This window comes from Oryctolagus cuniculus, chromosome 1 (genome assembly GCF_051225735.1).
Source record: "Oryctolagus cuniculus isolate XC-2025 breed Fujian yellow rabbit chromosome 1, ASM5122573v1, whole genome shotgun sequence".
Taxonomy (NCBI): domain Eukaryota; kingdom Metazoa; phylum Chordata; class Mammalia; order Lagomorpha; family Leporidae; genus Oryctolagus; species Oryctolagus cuniculus.
In genome coordinates this window covers 104,293,983-104,313,919 of record NC_142867.1, presented here as the reverse complement: position 1 = coordinate 104,313,919, position 19,937 = coordinate 104,293,983, and the positions used below count along the sequence as shown (strand labels likewise).

Genomic DNA, 19,937 nt, shown 5'->3' with positions numbered 1-19,937 from the left:
TTGGCAAGCTAGAGTTGTCTGAAATGTAACTGTTGTGGAAAGTTGTCTAATTCCTGGACATAGTGGGGACACTTCAAAATGTTTATGGGAAACTGCAATGGAAAGAGAAGTTTATTTTGGTACAAAAATTTTTGAAATCCATGCCTACAGGGGATTTTCAGAAAGTTTGTGGAAAATGCATATTATTGGAAAAAAAATCCTATGCATGGATTTCAAAATTCTTTGTACCAAAATAAACTCATTTTTGAATTTCATTTTTCCCACACACACTTTGAAGTACCCTCATATTACTGCTGACCTAAGCAAGCATCAACCAGAAAGACTTCTTCATTACTTCCCAGATTTGCCATAGAAATTTTCTGTTCTGACATAAAAAAAAAGGAACTGCTTTGAGTAGCTTGGGTTGAATATCCTGTTTGTTTTTATCATTTTTTAAATACTTTCTTTCTAAATATTTTTGGTTTAGGAACAAAGTAACAAGATTCAAATTAAAGTGTCATTTATGAACTGTACATTTAATCCTTTTGCTATTTGTTCTGGGGGTAAAGATCCAGGAGCAGTTTGACTGTAACAGTTTAAAATAGAGAAAATAAACAATTTGAAAATGCTGATGAGGATGTAGGAACAAAGGTCCCCTAATCCACTGTTGGTGGGAATGCAAACTGGTAAAGCCACTACGGAAGACAGTTTGGAGATACCTCAGAAATCTGAATATAGTCCTACCATACGACCCAGCCATCCCACTCCTTAGAACTTACCCAAAGGAAATTAAATTGGCAAATAAAAGAGCTATCTGTACCTCTATGTTGATTGCAGCTCTATTCACAATAGCTAAGACATGGAATCAACCTAAATGCCCGTCAACAGAAGACTGGATAAGAAATTATGGGATGTGTACTCTATGGAATACTACACAGACATAAAAAAAATGAAATCTGGTCATTTGCAACAAAATGGAGGAATATGGAAAAAATCATACTAAGCGAAATAAGCCAGTCCCAAAGGGACAAATATCATCCCTGATCTGTGACAACTGAGCACCTAAAAGGAAACCTGTAGAAGTGAAATTGACACTATGAGAAGCAATGACTTGATCAGCCCTTGTCCTGACAGTCGAGGAACAGCTTATTATTGTATTCTTTTTACTATTTTCTTTTCCTACTTAATACCATTGGTTGAACTCTTTAATTAACACAGAATTATTCTTAGGTGTTTAAATCCAATTGAAAATTGATCCCTGTAAAAAATAAGGGTAGGAATAAGAGAGGGAAGAGATGTACAGTTTGACACATGTTCCCGCAGACTTACAGCTAAGGGTAAAGCTAAAAACTTGCCAGGGGACTCCAAATCCCATTAAGTTGGCAGGTACAAATGCTATCTTACTAGTTAAAATGATCATTCTAAGTGCATAACTGATCATAAAGATAGGAATAAGTGCCAAAGGGATCACATAAATAAAACCAAGTGTCTGCTAATAACAATAGACAGAATTAAAAAAGGAGAGTATGATCCAACATGAGAAGCAGGCCACACAGGAGACTCATAGAATCACAAATGCCCTAAACAGCATTCTGGCCTCAGAATCAGTCCTTAAGGCATTCTGATCTGGCTAAAAAGCCCATGAGGGCATTTCAGGCATGGAAAGCCAAGACACTGTGGCAAAAAATTTCCTACATAAAAGATCTCTGTGAGTGAGATCCCAGTGGAAAGAAGGGACCATCAAAGAAGGAGGTACCTTTTTCTGAAGGGAGGAGAGAACTTCCTCTTTGATTATGGCCCTATCTAAATAATGACGGAGTTTTTGGACTCAAAAGGCTTCCATAGCCTTGGCAGCTCATGACAAGAGCCTCGGGTGATCACTGATGTCATAAATAAGAGTGTCAGTTGTTAAATCAACAACAGAGTCACTATGTACTTGTTCCCCATGTAGGACCTCTGTCCTTAATGAGTTGTACTATGAGAATTAACAGTAAAACTTGTCTTCAAACAGTACTCTATACTTTGTCTGTGTGAGTGCAAACTGTTGCAATCTTTACTTAGTATAGAGTTGATCTTCTTTATATAAAGGTAATTAAAAATGAATCAATGAAGAATGGGATGAGAGAGGGAGTAGGAGGTTGGATAGGAGTGGGGGTGGGAGTGCAGGTATGGAGGGAAGAACCACTATAACCAAAAGCTGTACCTATGAAATTTATATTTATTAAATAAAAGCTTTCTAAAAAAAACAGTTTGAATAAAAGTAAAGCCAACTATGTTTTAATTCAAAAAAATATATATTCCAGATATTTTCATGTATGGTTATTATTTTGGGGCTTCAATGTTGACTACAAATTTTCAGTTCTGTCAACTTTTTAGTAATTGTTTGTGCTAAAGAAACTATATCCTTTCAAGCAGCATATAAAGAGTTGGTGACTAAACAGAATCAACTTAACTAGCCTTAAAATGCAACACTGGCCTTGGTATCACCGTACTGTAACAAACACATCACTTGCCAACATTAATCTCTGTGCTACAGCAATGATAAGGCAGGGCCACTGTCATCTGCCCTCTCTCTGGACTCACCAAAGCTGTGGTAGTAAGAAGGCTTTGTCGATTCTGCAGGAGCAATAGAACATATCACCTCAGCACCATGGATCGTCTCCCCAACGTCTGCCTTCTCTGGAGGAACCCGAATAACATAACAGGAACCTGGAAGATGAAAACCTCTCTTAACTCTTTTTTATACATTCTAGAAGAAAGGGTAACCCTTGCTCTTGGAACTAGGCAAAAGCAGTTAAGAGATTTATGCAGCATGCGTGACCCTCATCTTTCATGAAGAGTTCTTTCAAACAAAGATTTGGATATAAAAAATACTAACTTTTAAAAAAATACTAACTTTATAAAAGCCATTAGCTAAGGTTTTGAAACAACGCAAAGTAATAAACCAATGGCTCATTGTATTTTAATGATCTCAATTATTTACTCCCTTAGTCCATGCAGATGAATTCCCTCTGTATTTCATGGAGAAAGATAAGGTATCAGCCAAGAAAACCCTCAAATTGTATTTGTTCCTCCCTTTCAGTCCCCTGTTCCAACAACTACAGTTTCCATGTGCACCCATACACCTACCCTTTGTACAGTCTTCTGGAACCCTGGGGTCACTCTGGGACCCCTCCCACCCTTCTCATCAATACATTCACACAATCATTCATCTGTTGATTCAAGAGTCAGCTCAGGCATCCACTCCTCAGGCAGCCTTCCCTGAATCTTCTCCACCCCAGAAGCATTTGGTGTCCTATTCTGTGCTCATTACATCCTACATAGTTGTAGCACTTACGCATTGTACATAGCTTTCTGCTTGTTTGTCTCCTTCCCTGTACAGGGTGGGAGTTGTGTCTGATTCATCTTTCCATGCTTAGTACCAAACAAGGACTTGGCATCTAGTAGGCACATTATAAATAGCTATCAATGGATTAACTAATAATATGTTTGTCAAACCACTCAATGAATGAATAAATGGTTGATCTTGAATTATCTTCCTAGTACTAGAATTGCCAGGGTAGGCTGTGGTGAATTTGAGTGACATAGAATTTTTTTTAAAAGATTTGTTTTATTTATTTGAAAGACAGAGTTACAGAGAGAGGTAGAGACAGAGAGAGAGAGAGTGGTCTTCCATCCGCTGGTTCACTCCCCAGATGGCTGCAATGGCCGGAGCTGTGCCGATCCTAAGCCAGGAGCTTCTTCTGGGTCTCCCACACAGATGCAGGGACCCAAGGCCTTGGGCCATCTTCCATTGCTTTCCCAGGCCATAGCAGAGAGCTGGATAGGAAGAGGAGCAGCCGGGACTAGAACCAGTGCCCATATGGGGTGCCAGCACTTCAGGCCAGGGTGTTAACCTGCTGAGCCGCAGCGCTGGCCCCGGAGTGACATAGAATTTTATACTATATTAGCTTATTTTAGAACAAGATAGCCACACAGTTTTCTATTCACTAATTCTACAACTACTTCTTGAGCACTATTATATTCTAGACATAGTACTAACTGTTCTAAATGTAACATTCAGGCACTTATATACAGCAGTATACAAAACAAACAAAAATCTCTTCCTTTATAAAGCTCAAAGTACTAATAAATCATATAGTAAGTAGAAATACAATTTATTAGATGATAATAAGAACTATTATGGACAAAAACAGGCAGTGAGGGTTGGGGTGACTGTATAAGGCTAGGGGCTCCTGTTTGCAATTTTAAACAAAGATTATTTGAAAGGCAGAGTTACAGAGAAAGGAGGGGAGGCAGAGAGAGGGGGAGAGAAAGAGAGAGAGAGAGGAAGGGAGGGAGAGACCGTCCATCCACTGGTCCACTCACCAAATGCCTGCAATGGCCAGGGTAGGGACAAGCCAAAGCCGGAAGCCTGAAACTACATGCAGTCTCCCATGTAGGTATCAGGGACCTAAGTACTTGAGCCATCTTCTGCTGCTTTCCCAGGTGCATTAGCAGAGGACTGGGTGGGAAGTGAACAGCTGGGATTTGAACCCCGCCTATATGGGATGCTGAGGTTGCAGGTGGTGGCTTAACCCGTGGCACCACAATACAGACCTCCTATTTGCAATTTGCAATATGGTGATCCAGGAAGGCTTCACTAAGTAGGTGATCTATGAGTAAAGACCTGAAAGAGGCAAAGAGAGCCTTGAGGACAGCTGGAAGGAATGCATTCCCAGAAGAAGGAAGAGCATATGCCAAGTTCTAAGCCAAGAGCAGTTTGTAGTCTTCTAATAACATGAGCAAGGAGGAGTGTCTAGGAGACAAGTTCAGAGAGGAGAGGTGGGTATGGGTTGAAAGGACAGCTCGGGCTGCTGCTGAGAACAAAGTAAACTAGGGCAAGGGCAACAGCAGGGAAACCGGCTAAGAGGCTATTGCTGTCATTTTAAGTGAGAAGATAGTGGCTTCACGTAGAGTACTGGCTAGGTAGGTGGTGTGAGTGGCTGGATTTTAGATATATTTGAAAGGACATCTGGAATTACATTTTGATCAGTGGGTGTAGATGTTGGGAAAGGGGTATAAAATATGACTCGAAAATTATTGTCCTGAGCAACTGGAAGGATGGGGTTAGCATCAACCAAGACAGGAAAGATAGAAAAGATCTTTGGGTGGCCGGCGCTGTGGCATAGTGGGTAAAGCCACATATGGGCACCAGTTCGAGTCCTGGCTGCTCCACTTCTGATCCAGCTCTCTGCAGTAGAAGACGGCCCAAGTCCTTAGGCCCCTGAACCTGAGTGGGAGACCTGGAAGAAGCTCCTGGCTCCTGCCTTTGCATCGGCACAGTTTCGGCCACTGCGGCCATCTGGGGAGTGAACCAGCAGATGGAAGACTTTCTCTCTCTCTCTCTCTCTCTCTCTCTCTCTCTCTGCCTCTGCCTCTCAAATCAATAAATAAATCTTAAAAAAAAAAAAAGGAAAAGAAAAGATCTTTGGGAAAAAGGATTAGGAGTTAATTTTGTAATGCCTATCAGACATCTAGTAAAAACACCGAGTAAGCAACTGAATATAAACACTGGAAAGGTCCAGGCTGGGGAGGCAGATGCGATTTGAGAACCCTTTATGTGTAGTAAAATATCATACTTTGTACAGTGATGACGATTGTGGGAAGCAACTGGGAGCAACTCGGACTAGACTGTTACTGGAATTAAGACTTATTCTATGCATCTGCTCTCCCACAATATGGCACTGAGAGAGGAGCAAACAGTTTCTACACAGCTGCCTTCAGTTCAACCAATAAACTGTAGGACCTGCTCCTGATTGGAGGAGAGCAGCGTACTCGGTGTGTGGGTAGCAGAGTTGGGGTTGGTGGAAGAGGACTATAAAGGAGGAGAGAGACAACATGCACCAGGAACACCTGAGGAACACCTGTGCAGCCCTCGAGAGAGCCGGCCGGTGGTGTGCCGCTCCCCCGCGGAAGTGGGGAAAGTGGTAGGGGGAACCGCCCTTCCACGGAGGTGGAAGGGTCGGTAGCCAACCCCGGAAGAACCAGCAGCAAACCCGGGGAGGGCCGAGCAGACAAAAGAACAGCGCAGGGTCCTGTGTCGTTCCTCCACGAAGAGGGGGAGAGACAGACGATAGCAGGTAGTTGTGTCGTTTCCAGAGTGCCCTACTTCTGTGTCCAACTGATTAGTATAGAGATTATATTTTAAGTGAGAATGGAAAGCAAATTAGATTGATAATGTTTAAAGGATTTTGTTAATCTTAAAAGGTTTTTTTAATATCTGAGAACAGAAAAACCCTTAAAAGCTTTTTGTTTCCTAAAGGTAGGAATTCTTTTATTACAGTGAGACACATTAAATTTCCCACAAACATATTCTAGGTAGTTGAGCTCCCTGTGGCTACATGTACATGGTTTCCAGTTCAGAAACTTCTCACTGAACCAAATAATCAAGTGAGAAAAAAGAAGTGGATTCATTGTTGGTCGGTTTAGGACAAAAAGAAATTCCTCTCTGTAACTGGATTAAGTGAAGATTACTCAACTCACTGAATCTAAACACATTAGTTTAATCACGTTTCAATGGCAAGTCTTTAAGACATTAGGCAAAGGCAAACAAACACCCAGGAAAAACTCAGCTCAGGAGTGTTCCAGAACAACTGCCCTGCCCTCTCCTGTGGCACTCTCCTGGAGTTTGTATAATACAAACAGCACACTGAGACAGAGTAACAGCCACCGTCTCTCATGATTGGCGGCTGGGTTTTCGCAGTAAGAGCCAAGGCCACTGGTGCCGATACCACCAAGAACCTTTAATGTGAGGATTCTTGGCCCCTTTTCAGTTTTACTGGACCAGAATAAAGCCCAGTAATCTACACTGCAATGGGCATTCCAGATGATCCTCAGGTGTGTGCACTAAAGGATAGGAATCACTGATCTAATGACTACTTTAGAATTAATTCAGAAGGGCTCAATGGTACTTCTCAGATTATAAATGAGTTAATAAGCAACTTTGTTAACAGAGTTAATTTATTAAGAAGTAGATTTTTTAATGATCAAAAAGATAGACCGGGGGCTGGCGTTGTGGCATTGTGGGTAAAATTGCTGCCTGCAATGCTGTCATCCCATATGGGCACTGGTTCGAGTCCCAGCTGTTCCACTTCCAATCCCACTCCCTGCTAATGTACCTGGGAACAGCAGTGGAAGATGGCCCAAGTACTTGGCCTGCTACCCACGTGGCAGACCTGGATAAAGCTCCTGGCCTCTGGCTTCTGGCTTTGGCCTAGCCCAGTCCCAGATCATTGCGGCTATCTGGGGAGTGAACCAGCAAATGGAAGATTTCTCTCTCTCTCTCTCTCTCTCTCTCTACCTTTCAAATAAATAAAATAAATATTGAAAAAAAGAGAGAGAGATGAACAAAGCACCACAGCATCAATGTATCCTTCTGCTGGAATATTTTACCTAGAAGGATGTTTGCTGTTTCCAATAATAGTCTAAGAATCCATTCTTATCTGAGATCAGTTGATGAAGAAGAGAGAGAACTGGATGATGGAATATACAGGGCACCCTCTCTCTAGAACCAGTAAAAAAACAAAACTGCAGTATTCATCCTGATATACATGCACATGTGGAAATATGGAGAGGTACAGAGGAGCAAATCACAAAGGTAATTACTTGGGGCTGAAGTTGTAGTGCAGCAGGTTAAGCCACTACCTGTGATGCCCAGATCTCATATGAGTGCCAGTTCAAGTCCTGGTTCCTCCATTTCCAATCTAGCCACCTACTTATGTGCCTGGGACAGCAGTGGAAGATAGTATGAGTATTTGGACTTCTGCCACCCACGTGGGAGAGTGGGATGAATTCCAGAGCTGTTGCAGCCATTTGGGGAGTGAACCAGCAGACAGAAAAGCTCTCTCTGTCTGTCCCTCTTTCTCTGTTACTCTGCCTTTCAAATAAATAAATAAAATCTTAAAAAAAGAGAAAAGGTAATTACTCATCAAAAGTCTACCATTAGTATATACAAAGACTTCATAGGTTGCAGACAATAAGCTGATTAATAGCCAAGATAGATCAGAGATATGTAATACTTAAACTTCCTTTGCAAATGAAGAGAGACACATGTACCAGGAACATGAATTTACATGCCCTGAGAGAGTGGGTAGATAGGTGAAAATTAACAAATGAAGCAAGAAATGTTGACTAGGTGCAGATTGGGTACTTAAAAATACCAGTCCAGGGGTGGGGCATTTAGCTTGGCAGCTGACACCACTTGATGCACCTCAATCACATATTGGAGTGCCCGGTTTCAGTCTCAGCTCTGGTTCCCAGTGCTAGCTTTCTGCTAATGCAGACCCTGGGAGGGGAGGCAGTGGTGATAACTCAAGTGACTGGGTCCCTGCCACCCATCAGGAGACCTGGATTGAGTTCCTGGCTCCCAGCTTCAGTTTAGCCCAGTCCCAGCAGCATGGGCACATGAGGAACAGACCAATGAATGGAAGGTCTCTGTCTGTAGGTATGTCTCTCTCTCAAAAAATTTTTTTAAAAAGTCGAAAAGGGGGCCAGCACTGTGGCACAGAGGGTTAAAGCCTCAGGCTGCAGTGCTGGAATCCTATGTGCACACCAGTTCAAGTCCCAGCTGCTCAACTTCCAATCCAGCTCCCTGTTAATGCATCTGGGAAAGCAGAGGAGGATGGCCCAAGTCCTTGGGCCCCTGCACCCACATGGAAGACCCGGAAGAAGCTCCTGGCTCCTGGTTTCAGATCAAATCAGCTCCAGCCGTTGCAGCCATTTAGGGAGTGAACCAGCAGATGGTAGACCTTTCTTTCTGTCTCTGCCTCTCTCTGTAACTGCCTTTCAAATAAATAAAATAAATCTTAAAAAAAAAAAGTAGAAAAGGAAGGAAAAGAAAAATATTATTTAAAAAGTCACAAAGGTATTGAACATTTGGGGTGGACTCTTTCCCAAGATAAATGATGCAAGTAACCTATAAATACAGTGTTCTATACTCAGTGATGAATAACTAATGAAACAATCTACTGACGTGGCTAACAGCAAGCTTCTGGGTGTGAGTAGGGCTGATGTCAGATCTGATATCAAACATGGAAGCTTACCTAACCACATGACTAACCATCCTCATGTTTCACTGCCCTCATTTGTAAAATAGTGTAGTAATAGCACCTTTCTCAGAGAATCAGTATAAGAATTAAATGAAAAAACAGAGAAAATGGTTTAATATCAACACATAGTAGGTAACAAACAAATGCTAGCTATCAGTAATAGCTATAGTACTTCCTGGAGCAGGTTGGCAGACAGGCATGGAAACACGTGGATGACCAGGAAAGAGACGTGTGGATGCAACCTCATTATGCCTTTTCTTTATAGTGCTTTACTCCCTCGGCAAAAATAAATTCTTTGTATGAGATATACAACATACCTTCTCTATCTTTGCTACAGCATCTAAATTTCTTATCCTCATGATATGGTACTTCTTAAAATTTCAAGTTTTAGAAATGCATAATGAAAATCTCTTTTGTAAGGCAAAAGCACAATGGGACTTAAAAATATGAGTTATGCTGAAAAGGAAAAGTAGAAAATCGGCTGCTAAGCATGGGTCCAAAAGGACCACACAACAGATACGTAATGATAAATCAGGTACCTTAAGTTCAGCAATGATACTTTGGAGATTTCCTTCTGAACCTTTCGAATTAAGCTTCATATGTTTACATCTTAACCATGATGCAACTCAGGGAGGACACTTAACTCCCAATTATTTCTAAAAATTCCTCCATCCCAACTTTATACCTCGTGGCCCATAGGAATTTCCCATGTTGTAGGCTGTTCCATCTGAGTCATAATGAGGGTGTGCAGTTGCTCCATTCACAGCAATAAATTTGCTCCAATCTACCTGCAAATGTAAAACCACTGGAGATGGTTTAATGTCACATGGGCTGATCTCTATTTGCATGAATAAACAGTAGTGATGTATCAAAAAAAATTTTTTTTAAGATTTACTTATTTATTTGAAAGGCAGAGTTACAGAGAGAGAGAGTGTGTGTGAGTGTTTGCACTATAGTCCCTCCACTGGGTCACTCCCCAAATGGCTGTAATAGCCAAGACTGGGCCAGACCAAAGCCAGGAGCCTAGAACTCCATCCAGATCTCCCGCATGGATAGCAGGGCCCAACCACTTGAGCCATCCTTCATTGCCTTCCAGGTGTATTAACAAGGATCTGGATCAGAAGTAGAGCAGCTGGGACTCCCAACTAGTGCTCATACAATATGCTGGCTTCACAGGCCGTGACTTAACCTGCTGCACAACAACGGTGGCCCCAAATATTTTTAAGGTAAGATGTGAAAACTATAGACTAAGTCCTAACTTCCAACCTCTGGGAAATCTATTTTACCTACCAAAGAAAAAGAAATTGAGACACAGAAACAGAAAACCAAAATTCAACATGACCAACAAAAAACCCCAAATAGATTTGCCCAAGACCACAGGAAAGTTCAAAAGAAACAGGAATTAAAATTAAAATTCTGATATGAAAATTTATTTTTTATTAATACATTGAGTGAAGGAAATCTAGGTCTAAACAACCTCTTAGCTAATGTTAAGTGTGATGAGGAAGACCATGAACAGGCCAAAGAACGTTGATGTTACTTTCTCTCTCCTTTATCCTAGCCTGAGATAACAGGAATAAGGAAGAAGTTGAGGGTTATCTTTAAGGAAAACTGACCCCCAGGCCATTCTAATCAGGACAAAGTGTGAAGGTAATCTGAACCAATGGACAACTTTGATTTTGTGTGGTTAAAACTGTAATTTCTTCTTCAGATATCTGCTACTTTAAAAAAACAAAAGTAGATGGAAAAAAATTTTTCGAACCTATTTTATTCATGGTGTAATCTATACGTACCTTTTCTGTCTTTTCCAGAGTTTCAATATCCACTTTATTCATAAAGTTGGTTTCTGTGCTAACATAGTAATCGCCCTTGTACTGCACATAGTTGACGTTGGTGTTGTCAGTTGTGGCTAAAAACAAACCCCAGAGTTACTTAAGTACCACAGCTTACAGAAGTAGACCCTAAGCACACCTCAGAGAGAGAAAGCAATTTCAACATCTTCTTACACCCAAAAATATCTATTTGAAAGATTTTTATTTCTGTAAACCATTCTATATAATAATCATCCAAATAATCATCACTGTCACCAGCAAATTCTGGGCATAATAAAGGCTGCTTACCAGTCGGCTCAAACTTTGACATGAAACGTTCAAAAACATTCTTGCATGGATCAGGGAGAGCCAGTGTGCCAAATTCTGAGATCATGATTCGATTGTGAACACTGTTGGCCTTATATGTATCACTCTGTAGAAACTTGCTCCTGTATGTCACTGTGCCCTTCTCCATCCTGAACTGATGAAGCAAAGCCATTCCATCAAACCAATGATTATACCTGCACATAGGAGAAAAAAGTAGAAAAAACAAATATTAGTAAGAAAAGTATGGTGTCGGGGCCGGCACTGTGGCATAGTGGGTAATGCCTCCGCCTACAGTGCTGGCATCCCATATGGGCACCGGTTCGAGATCTGGCTGCTCCACTTCTGATCCAGCTCTCTGCTATGGCCTGGAAAAGCAGTAGAAGATGGCTCAAGTCCTTGGGCCCCTACACCCACGTGGGAGACCTGAAAGAAGCTCCTGGCTCCTGGCTTTGGATCGGTGCAGCTCCAGCTGTTGTGGCCAATTGGGGAGTGAACCAGCAGATGGAAGACCTCTCTCTCTCTCTCTCTCTCTCTCTCTCTCTCTCCCTCCCTTCATCCCTCAGCCTCTCTGTGATTCTGCCTTTCAAATAAATAAATGAATCTTAAAAAAAAAAAGATGGTGCTTGCATATAAAAAAGTATGGTGTCGAAAGATGAAGTGATATATTTTCATTTCAAATAGAGAAATAAGGAAACAGGCTGAGTTGCCAGTACCATCTGATTATCCAGAGAACTTGCAATTAAGGAAGGTGGGCATTTTTAATATTTTACTATATCCTGGAGTACAAAAGGAAAGAGGAACTTATATTCTCCTGACCCTGACTCTATGATCCTTACCTCCTGTCAAGAAGCTCCCACTTTAGAGGACTCAGAAGAAAAACCCTACAGTAGTCAATGCTAAGAAAATTCTGATCTTTACCTTACTGCTAAGAGTACCACCTGCAATACCAGCATCCCATATGAGCACCATTTCAAGTCCTGGCTGCTCCACTTCCAATCCCACTCCCTGTTAATGTGCCTGGAAAAGGAGAAAAAAATGGCCCAAGTACTTGGGTCCCTGCCACCCACTTGGGAGATCCACATAGAGTTCTCAGCTTCTGGCTTTGGCCTGATGTAGCCCTGGTAATTGAGGCCATTTGGGGAGTCAACCAGCAGGTGGAAAATCTCTCTCTCTGACTCTCTTTCATTGTGCATGTATGTGTGTGTGTGTGTGCATGTATGTAACTCTACCTTTCAAATAAATAAATCTCTAAAAAAGAAATGATTGTTTTTATATCTTCTATGTATTAAATTTTCTACTTTCAAATTTTCAAATTTATCAAGATTATGTCTAAGTAAAAAATTAACATGACTGTCCCTCCAGGATATTCATGTTTGTCCTTATGATAACACTAGAAATGATCTACTTAAATGATGGAACATTAAAAAACTATAAGGAAAAGTTTGTGACTTTGCTATCAAAAGGATTTATCATATGATATTTTCTTTTTTTATGAGATTTACTTTTTATCTATTTGAAAGGCAGAGTTACAGAGAGAGGAGAAGAGACAGAGACAGAGACAGAGAGAGATCTTCCATCTTCTGGTTCATTTCCCAAATGGTCCCAAATGCTGGGGCTGGAACAGGCTAAAACTAGGAGCCTGGAGCTTCTTCCAGGTCTCCTCCGAGGGTTCGGGGGCCCAAGCACTTGGACCGTCTTCTGCTGCTTTCCCAGGCACATTAGCAAGGAGCTGCAACAGAAATGGAGCAGCTGGATTTAGAACCAGCACCCATTTGGGATGCCAGTGTCCCTTAAGCTTAACCTGCCATAACACCAGATGTTTAAGAAGCTTATTATTTTTAGCATAGATAAGCAAAGCTATTATCATTGTCTTAAAGGCATTGATTCCTGGAGGCAGGGTCTGGAAAAGATGTCTGTGCACCCATGGTCATAATAGCATTATTTACCACAGCCAAAATGAAGCAACCCAAATGATAATTGATGGTTGAATTGATAAACAAAATGTCTACACTGTAGGAGCTGGAGCATGTCACCCCAAAATATGCCACTTTGGCATACTGAATATTTTTGGTTAAAGGCACTTGAAAAATAGCTGCAAGAAAGGCACTCCGACCTTCATTTTTTTTCCTGAAAGCAGGAGTTAAAACTCCCATATAACAAGTGCCCTCCTTGTGGGCCGGCGCCGTGGCTCACTTGGTTTATCCTCTGCCTGCAGTGCCGGCATCCCATATGGGCGCCAGGTTCTAGTCCCGGTTGTCCTCTTCCAGTCCAGCTCTCTACTGTGGCCCGGGAGGGCAGTGAAGGATGGCCCAAGTCCTTGGGCTCCTGCACCCACATGTGAGACCCAGAAGAAGCTCCTGGCTCCTGGCTCCTGGTTCCTGGCTTCAGATCGGCGTAGGTCCGGCCGTTGAGGCCAATTGGTAAGTGAATCAGAAGATGGAAGACCTCTCTCTTTCTCTCCCTCTCTGTGTCTCTCTCTCTGCCTCTCCTTCTCTCTTTGTGTGACTCTTTCAAATAAAATAAATAAATCTTAAAAAAAAAAAAATAAAATCCTTTCACATGTCACAACCCAAATGAACATTGAGGAAACAAGCTAAGTGAAATAAGTAAGTCATAAGAGAACAAATATTACATGATTCCACTCATACAAGGTAAAGTAGTCAAATTCAAAGAAAGAGGAAGAACTATGGTTAGTAGGGGCAGGAAGGAGGGGTTGGGGAGTTGCTGTTTAATGGGGATGGAGTTTCTGTTTTGCAATTGAAAAAAGTTCTTAAAGGCCTTTTTCACTACAATATGAATATACTCATTATCACTAAACTGTACACCTAAAATAATCAAGATGGAAATTTTGTTATATGTATATTTTACCACAATTTGTATAAATGTGAGAAAAAAGAAAGAAAAAGTCTCACTCTGCTCCAATGGTTTGAGATGTCTCCTTCATCATACACAACATTTCTGTAACTTCTTGTGTGTATCTCTGGGCTTTTTATTCTGTTACATTTGCATGTTTGTCTCTTCACATACTAGTATCACAACATTTTAATTACAGACGGTTTTCAGTTTATTTTAATGTCTGGTTAGGCTAGGCACACTGAAATTTTTCATTTTTAGTGGTTTTATTTTTTTTACAATTTTTGCATAAATTTATTTACCTTATGAATTTTACCATCAATTTGTCTACCTTTCTTAAATAGCTGTTGGAATTTTTATTGATTGTATGATATTTATAAATTAACTTAGGGAGCCAGTGCTGTGGCTCACTTGGCTAATCTACCTGCAGCGCCAGCACCCCGGGGTTCTAGTCCTGGTTGGGGCGCCGGATTCAGTCTTGGTTGCTCCTCTTCCAGTCCAGCTCTCTGCTGTGGCCCAGGAAGGCAGTGAAGGATGGCCCAAGTACTTGGGCCCTGCACCCGCATGGGAGACCAGAAGGAAGCACCTGGTTCCTGGCTTTGGATCGGCACAGCACGGCCATTTGGGAAGTGAACCAACGGAAGGAAGACCTTTCTCATTGTCTCTCTCTCTCACTGTCTAACTCTGCCTGTCAAAAAAAATTAATTAATTAACTTAAGGAAAACTGCCATCTTTATAAGGTTGAATTCTATTCAAGAATAGACTATGGTCCTTCCATTTATTCAAGTGTTATTATTCACATTTAATAAATTTAAGATTTATTATTTTATTTTATTTTATTACTTATTTGAAAGGCAGAGTGATAGAGACAGAAGGAGAAAAAGAGCTCTTCTATCGACTGGTTCACTCCTCAAATGGGCCCAACAGCAGAGGCTGGGCCAAGCTGACACCAGGAGCCTGGAACTCCATTCATGTCTCCCACGTGGATGCAGGGGTCCAAGTACTTGGACCATCCTCTGCTGATTTTCAAGGCATATTAGCAGAGAGCCGGATCAGAAGAAGTGGAACAGCCAGAACTCAAACCAGCACTTGGACATGGGATGCCTGCATCATAAGCAACAGCTTAATGCTGTGCCACAATGCCAGCACCAGGAATGTTTTAGTTTGTACACTTCTTATTAAATTCATTTCTGAGAATTTAATCTTTGTTGCAGTTGTAATTACTGTTTTGCTCCTCTTATGTTCTCTAGCTGGTAACTCTTGGTGTCATATGATTTCACTATGTTCACTTGACATCCTGTTAACCTTTTATGGCTAGGCTTAGGGTTTTTTTTTTTTTTAATTTTTAAAATTTATTTGAGAGGTGAAGTTACAGACAGAGAGGGAGAGACAGAGAGAAAGGTCTTCCATCCACTAGTTTAGTCTCCAAACAATGCCTGGAGCTGGGCCAATCTAATTCCAGAAGCTTCTTAGAGGTCTCCCATGCAGGTGCAGAGGCCTAAGCACTTGGGCCATCTTCCACTGCTTTCCCAGGCCCTAAGCAGAGAGCTGGATTGGAAGAAGTGCAGCCAGGACATGAACCACACCCTTATGAGATGCCAGCACCACAGGCAGAGGCTGAGCCTACTATACCACAATATCGGCCCACTAGATTTAATTTACTGTTGATTCTCTGTGGTTTTCAGGTTTACTTTTTTTTTTTTTTTTTTTTTTTTTTTGACAGGCAGAGTGGATAGTGAGAGAGAGAGACAGAGAGAAAGGTATTCCTTTTGCTGTTGGTTCACCCTCCAATGGCCGCCACGGCTGGCGCGCTGCGGCCAGCACACCGCACTGATCCGAAGGCAGGAGCCAGGTGCTTCTCCTGGTCTCCCATGGGGTGCAGGGCCCAAGGACTTGGGACATCCTCCACTGCACTCCCTGGCCACAGCAGAGAGCTGGCCTGGAAGAAGGGCAACCGGGAAAGAATCCGGCACCCCGACCAGGACTAGAACCAGGTGTGCCAGCGCCGCTAGGTGGAGGATTAGCCTATTGAGCCGCGGCGCCGGCCCTCAGGTTTACTATTATATCATCTGCAAAAAGAGGCAGTTTTACTTTACTGATCCTTGTTCCTCTTCAGAATTTACCAGTCTCATATTATGGGATTTAACACAAAGATATAGACAGAAAGAGATGTAGAGATGGATATTTATCATATAAATGACACATATGCTAAGATTATATACATAATAGTGTAAATAAACTATTTTCACAAGAATCTATTTTCTTCAGCATTTTTATGAAGAAATTATTTTAAATTATGACAATAAAAATCTTCAAAAGTTATTTTCTTTTAATTGAAAGGTGGAGTGACAGGGAGATGGGGAAAGACAGAGAGACAGATCTTTCATCTGCTAGTTCACTCCCCAAATGGCCACAGCATCCTGAGCTGAGTCAGGCCAAAGCCAGGAGCCTGGAACTCCATCCAGGTCTCCAATGTGGGCGACAGGGACCAAGTACCTCCACCATCATTCACTGCCTTCCCCGAAGCATCAGCAGGGAGCTGGACTGGAAGCAGAGCAGCCAGGACTACAAGCAGCACTTGGATATGGGATTCTGCATCACAAATGGTGGCTTAACATGCTGTGCCACAACACTGGTCTCTTTTTTCAGGATTTATGAAGATAATTTTAGGATTATTTTTCCTGAGACTTATTAACACAGTATATTATGTGAACGGATTTCTTTATGATGTATCTACCTTGCATTCTTGGAATTAAACCCATGGGATGAGAATAATTTTTAATGTGGTGTTAATTTTGCTTGTTAGAATATTTATTAGTGCGATGTTAGCATTAAATACTTTGTATCTTTTCATGGATATTCATTAATAAAATCAGTCTATAGTTTTCTCTTTTGTAGTATCTTTATCATGTTTAGATAGCAACACAATACTTGTCTCAGAAAAACAATTGGGAAGTTTCCCTTTGTTTTCCATGCTCTAAAATAATCTATAAATTTTTGAGAATACCTCATATTTGAAGGTTTGATGGAATTCAAGTATTTCCTTAGTAAGTTTGTCTATTCATATTTCTTCTACAGAAATCGGTCTTCTTAAATTTTCTAACTCTATCAATTTTAGTAACCTGTTTTTCCCTAGAAAATTATCCATTTTATCAAAGTGTTCAAATGTTTGCACAGAGGTCTGCAATGTCTCTGGTAAATTTTTTTCTATTTCAATAATTCTCCATTGTGATTTTTTTTTTATTTTTAAATGTGTGTTTTCCCTCTTTTTTATCTTTTTTTTTTTTTTTTTTTTTTTGACAGGCAGAGTGGACAGTGAGAGAGAGAGAGACAGAGAGAAAGGTCTTCCTTTTGCCGTTGGTTCACCCTCCAATGGCCGCCGCAGCCGGCGCACTGCGGCCGGCGCACCGCGCTGATCTGATGGCAGGAGCCAGGAGCCAGGTGCTTTTCCTGGTCTCCCATGGGATGCAGGGCCCAAGCACTTGGGCCACCCTCCACTGCACTCCCTGGCCACAGCAGAGAGCTGGCCTGGAAGAGGGGCAACCGGGACAGAATCCGGCGCCCCGACCGGGACTAGAACCCGGTGTGCCGGCGCCGCTAGGCGGAGGATTAGCCTAGTGAGCCGCGGCGCGGGCCATCTTTTTTATCTTGAGAATGTTATCTAGTGGTTTGTCTATTTTGGTATTTTTTTTCAAAACTTTTAGAAATAGTTTAAATAATTTTTGCCATTTTGGGCTAAATCTCTTTTAGAACCGCATGACTTGGGGCTGGCATCGTAGCATAACAAGTAAAACCAACACCTATAACACCGGCATCCCATATAGGAGCTGGTTCAATTCCTGGCTGCTCCACTTCCAATTCAGCTCCCAGCTAATGACCTGGGACAAGCAGCAGAAGGTGGCCCAAGTACAGTGCCTCTGCCACCCACATGGGAGACCCAGATGAAGCATCTTGGCTCCTGGCTTCAGCCTGGCCCAGCTCCAGCTATTGCAGCTATCTGGGGGGTAAACCAGCAGATGGTTTATCTCTCCCCCTCTACATCTTTAAAAATTAAAAATTAAAAAAAAAAACACAACTCTAGGTGTAAAACCACATACTCAGCTTTCCTGTTTAAGATTCTTTGTTACTCCTTTGGAGGGGAGGGTGTTAGTGTCTCCCACGATTGACTCCCACTGAGACACTGAGTTGTCAGCCAAAACCCCTGAGTAATTTATAACACACTCTCCTGTTAAAATCACGTCTCTTTCATCTTTGGGTTCATAAAACTGATTTTCTTGACCCATATTTACCTTTAATAAGTGTCAGCTTGTTAGATTCTATCTCACAAGATCTAGTGATTCCACACATTCATGCATTCAAACCAACATTTCATGGGTCCTTACTCTCTGCCATTGATTGTGCCAATCTATATCTGATTACAGATACTTATATAACTATGGTACACAGTGATCACTGCTACAATGGAGAAATGTTAAAAATGTCACTTGTGCAAAGAAAGAGAAACAGGGTAGAAGGATGGGACGATCAGGAAGACAGAGGCGACATGTGGCTGGTACTTGAAGGACATTTGCTGGTGGGAGTCAGTTAAGGGCCGAGGTAACAGGAGCAAGGGCAGTGAAGGCATGTGTATGTTGGAGGAACAGCCACTTAACTAGTTAGCATTGGGCAGAGCTACCAGCAGCAGGCGATGAGGACCGGAACACACGTCAGCAGCAGACCTAGCAGCACTTAGAAGGCTTGAACACCTTTAACAGGAGTTTTGAAAACAGGAGAGTAAACTGTTAACATCTGCATCTTAGAAAAGTCACTCCAGACACAAAGTAGAATATGGGATACAAAAGCAGCATGCAGACTGGGAGAAATAAATGAGGAAAGCAGGCGATAATTCAAGGGAGGGAGAATGAGAGTCTAAACTGAAGCAAAGCCAGTTAACAAAGGGTCCAAAAAGTCATGACTGGAATACTGACTGGCTGGTGATCCTTTAACTGAGATGGAGAATACATGAAGAGCAAACAGTCCAGTTTTGAACAAGATCCTGAGTTATCGGTATAATATCAGGGTTTGGATGTTCCATAGTCAGTTGACAAAATACAGGTCTAGAAATAAAATATGAGTTTGGGGTGAGAGATACATGTTTAAAAGTATCTATGTAGGTGCTGACATTGCACAAGATGTGTTAAGTCACCACTTGTGATGCCAACATCCTATATTGGAGCACCTGGTTCAAGTCCCAGCTGCTCTACTTCCAATCTAGATCCCTGCTAATGTGTCTGGGAAGGCAGTGGAGGATGGCCCAAGTGCTTAGCTTCCTGCCACACATGTGGGAGACCCAGATGGAGTTCCTGGCTCCTGGCTTTGGCATGACCAAGCCCTGGCTGTTGTGACCATTTGGGGAGTGAACCAGCAAATGAAAGATCTCTGTCTCTCCCTCTCGCTCGCTCTCTCTCTCTCTCTCTCTCTCTCTGTCACTCTGCCTGTCAAACAAATAAAACTTAAAATATAAGAAAATTGTTATAAATTTTCAAATGAGATCGTGTCTATGCAAATGAGACCACAACTAGGCAAACGTGATGACATCTATCATCTACTGAACACCACTGTATGCTAAGTGGTTCACCACACCTTTTCCTCTCTGTGTGTGTGTATGTGTGTGTGTGTGTGTGTAAATATATATAGTAACCCCAATTTTCCTGTGAGGAACTTTTTTAAAAAATATTTATTTATTTATTTATTTGAAAGTCAGAGTTACAGAGAGGCAGAGGGAGAGAGAGAGAGAGAAAGAGAAAGAGAGAGAGAGAGAAAGTCTTCCATCCACTGATTCACTCCCCAGGTGGCCACAATGGCTGGAGCTGTGCCAATCCAAAGCCAGGAGCTTCTC

At 41.8% G+C, this 19,937-nt stretch overlaps 1 protein-coding gene across 1 annotated transcript in view; it reads right to left on the bottom strand.

Moving 5' to 3' along the window:
- Window positions 1–19,937, bottom strand: part of BCO2 (beta-carotene oxygenase 2) — a 35,852-nt gene that overhangs the window by 6,760 nt on the left and 9,155 nt on the right. Inside the window, exons 3-6 of the mRNA XM_008261401.5 lie at window positions 11,189–11,400; window positions 10,862–10,977; window positions 9,754–9,856; window positions 2,563–2,688 (exon numbers count right to left, since the gene is read on the bottom strand). Coding sequence (XP_008259623.4) covers window positions 2,563–2,688; window positions 9,754–9,856; window positions 10,862–10,977; window positions 11,189–11,400 — 557 coding nt within the window. The remainder of the gene's footprint in view (window positions 1–2,562; window positions 2,689–9,753; window positions 9,857–10,861; window positions 10,978–11,188; window positions 11,401–19,937) is intronic.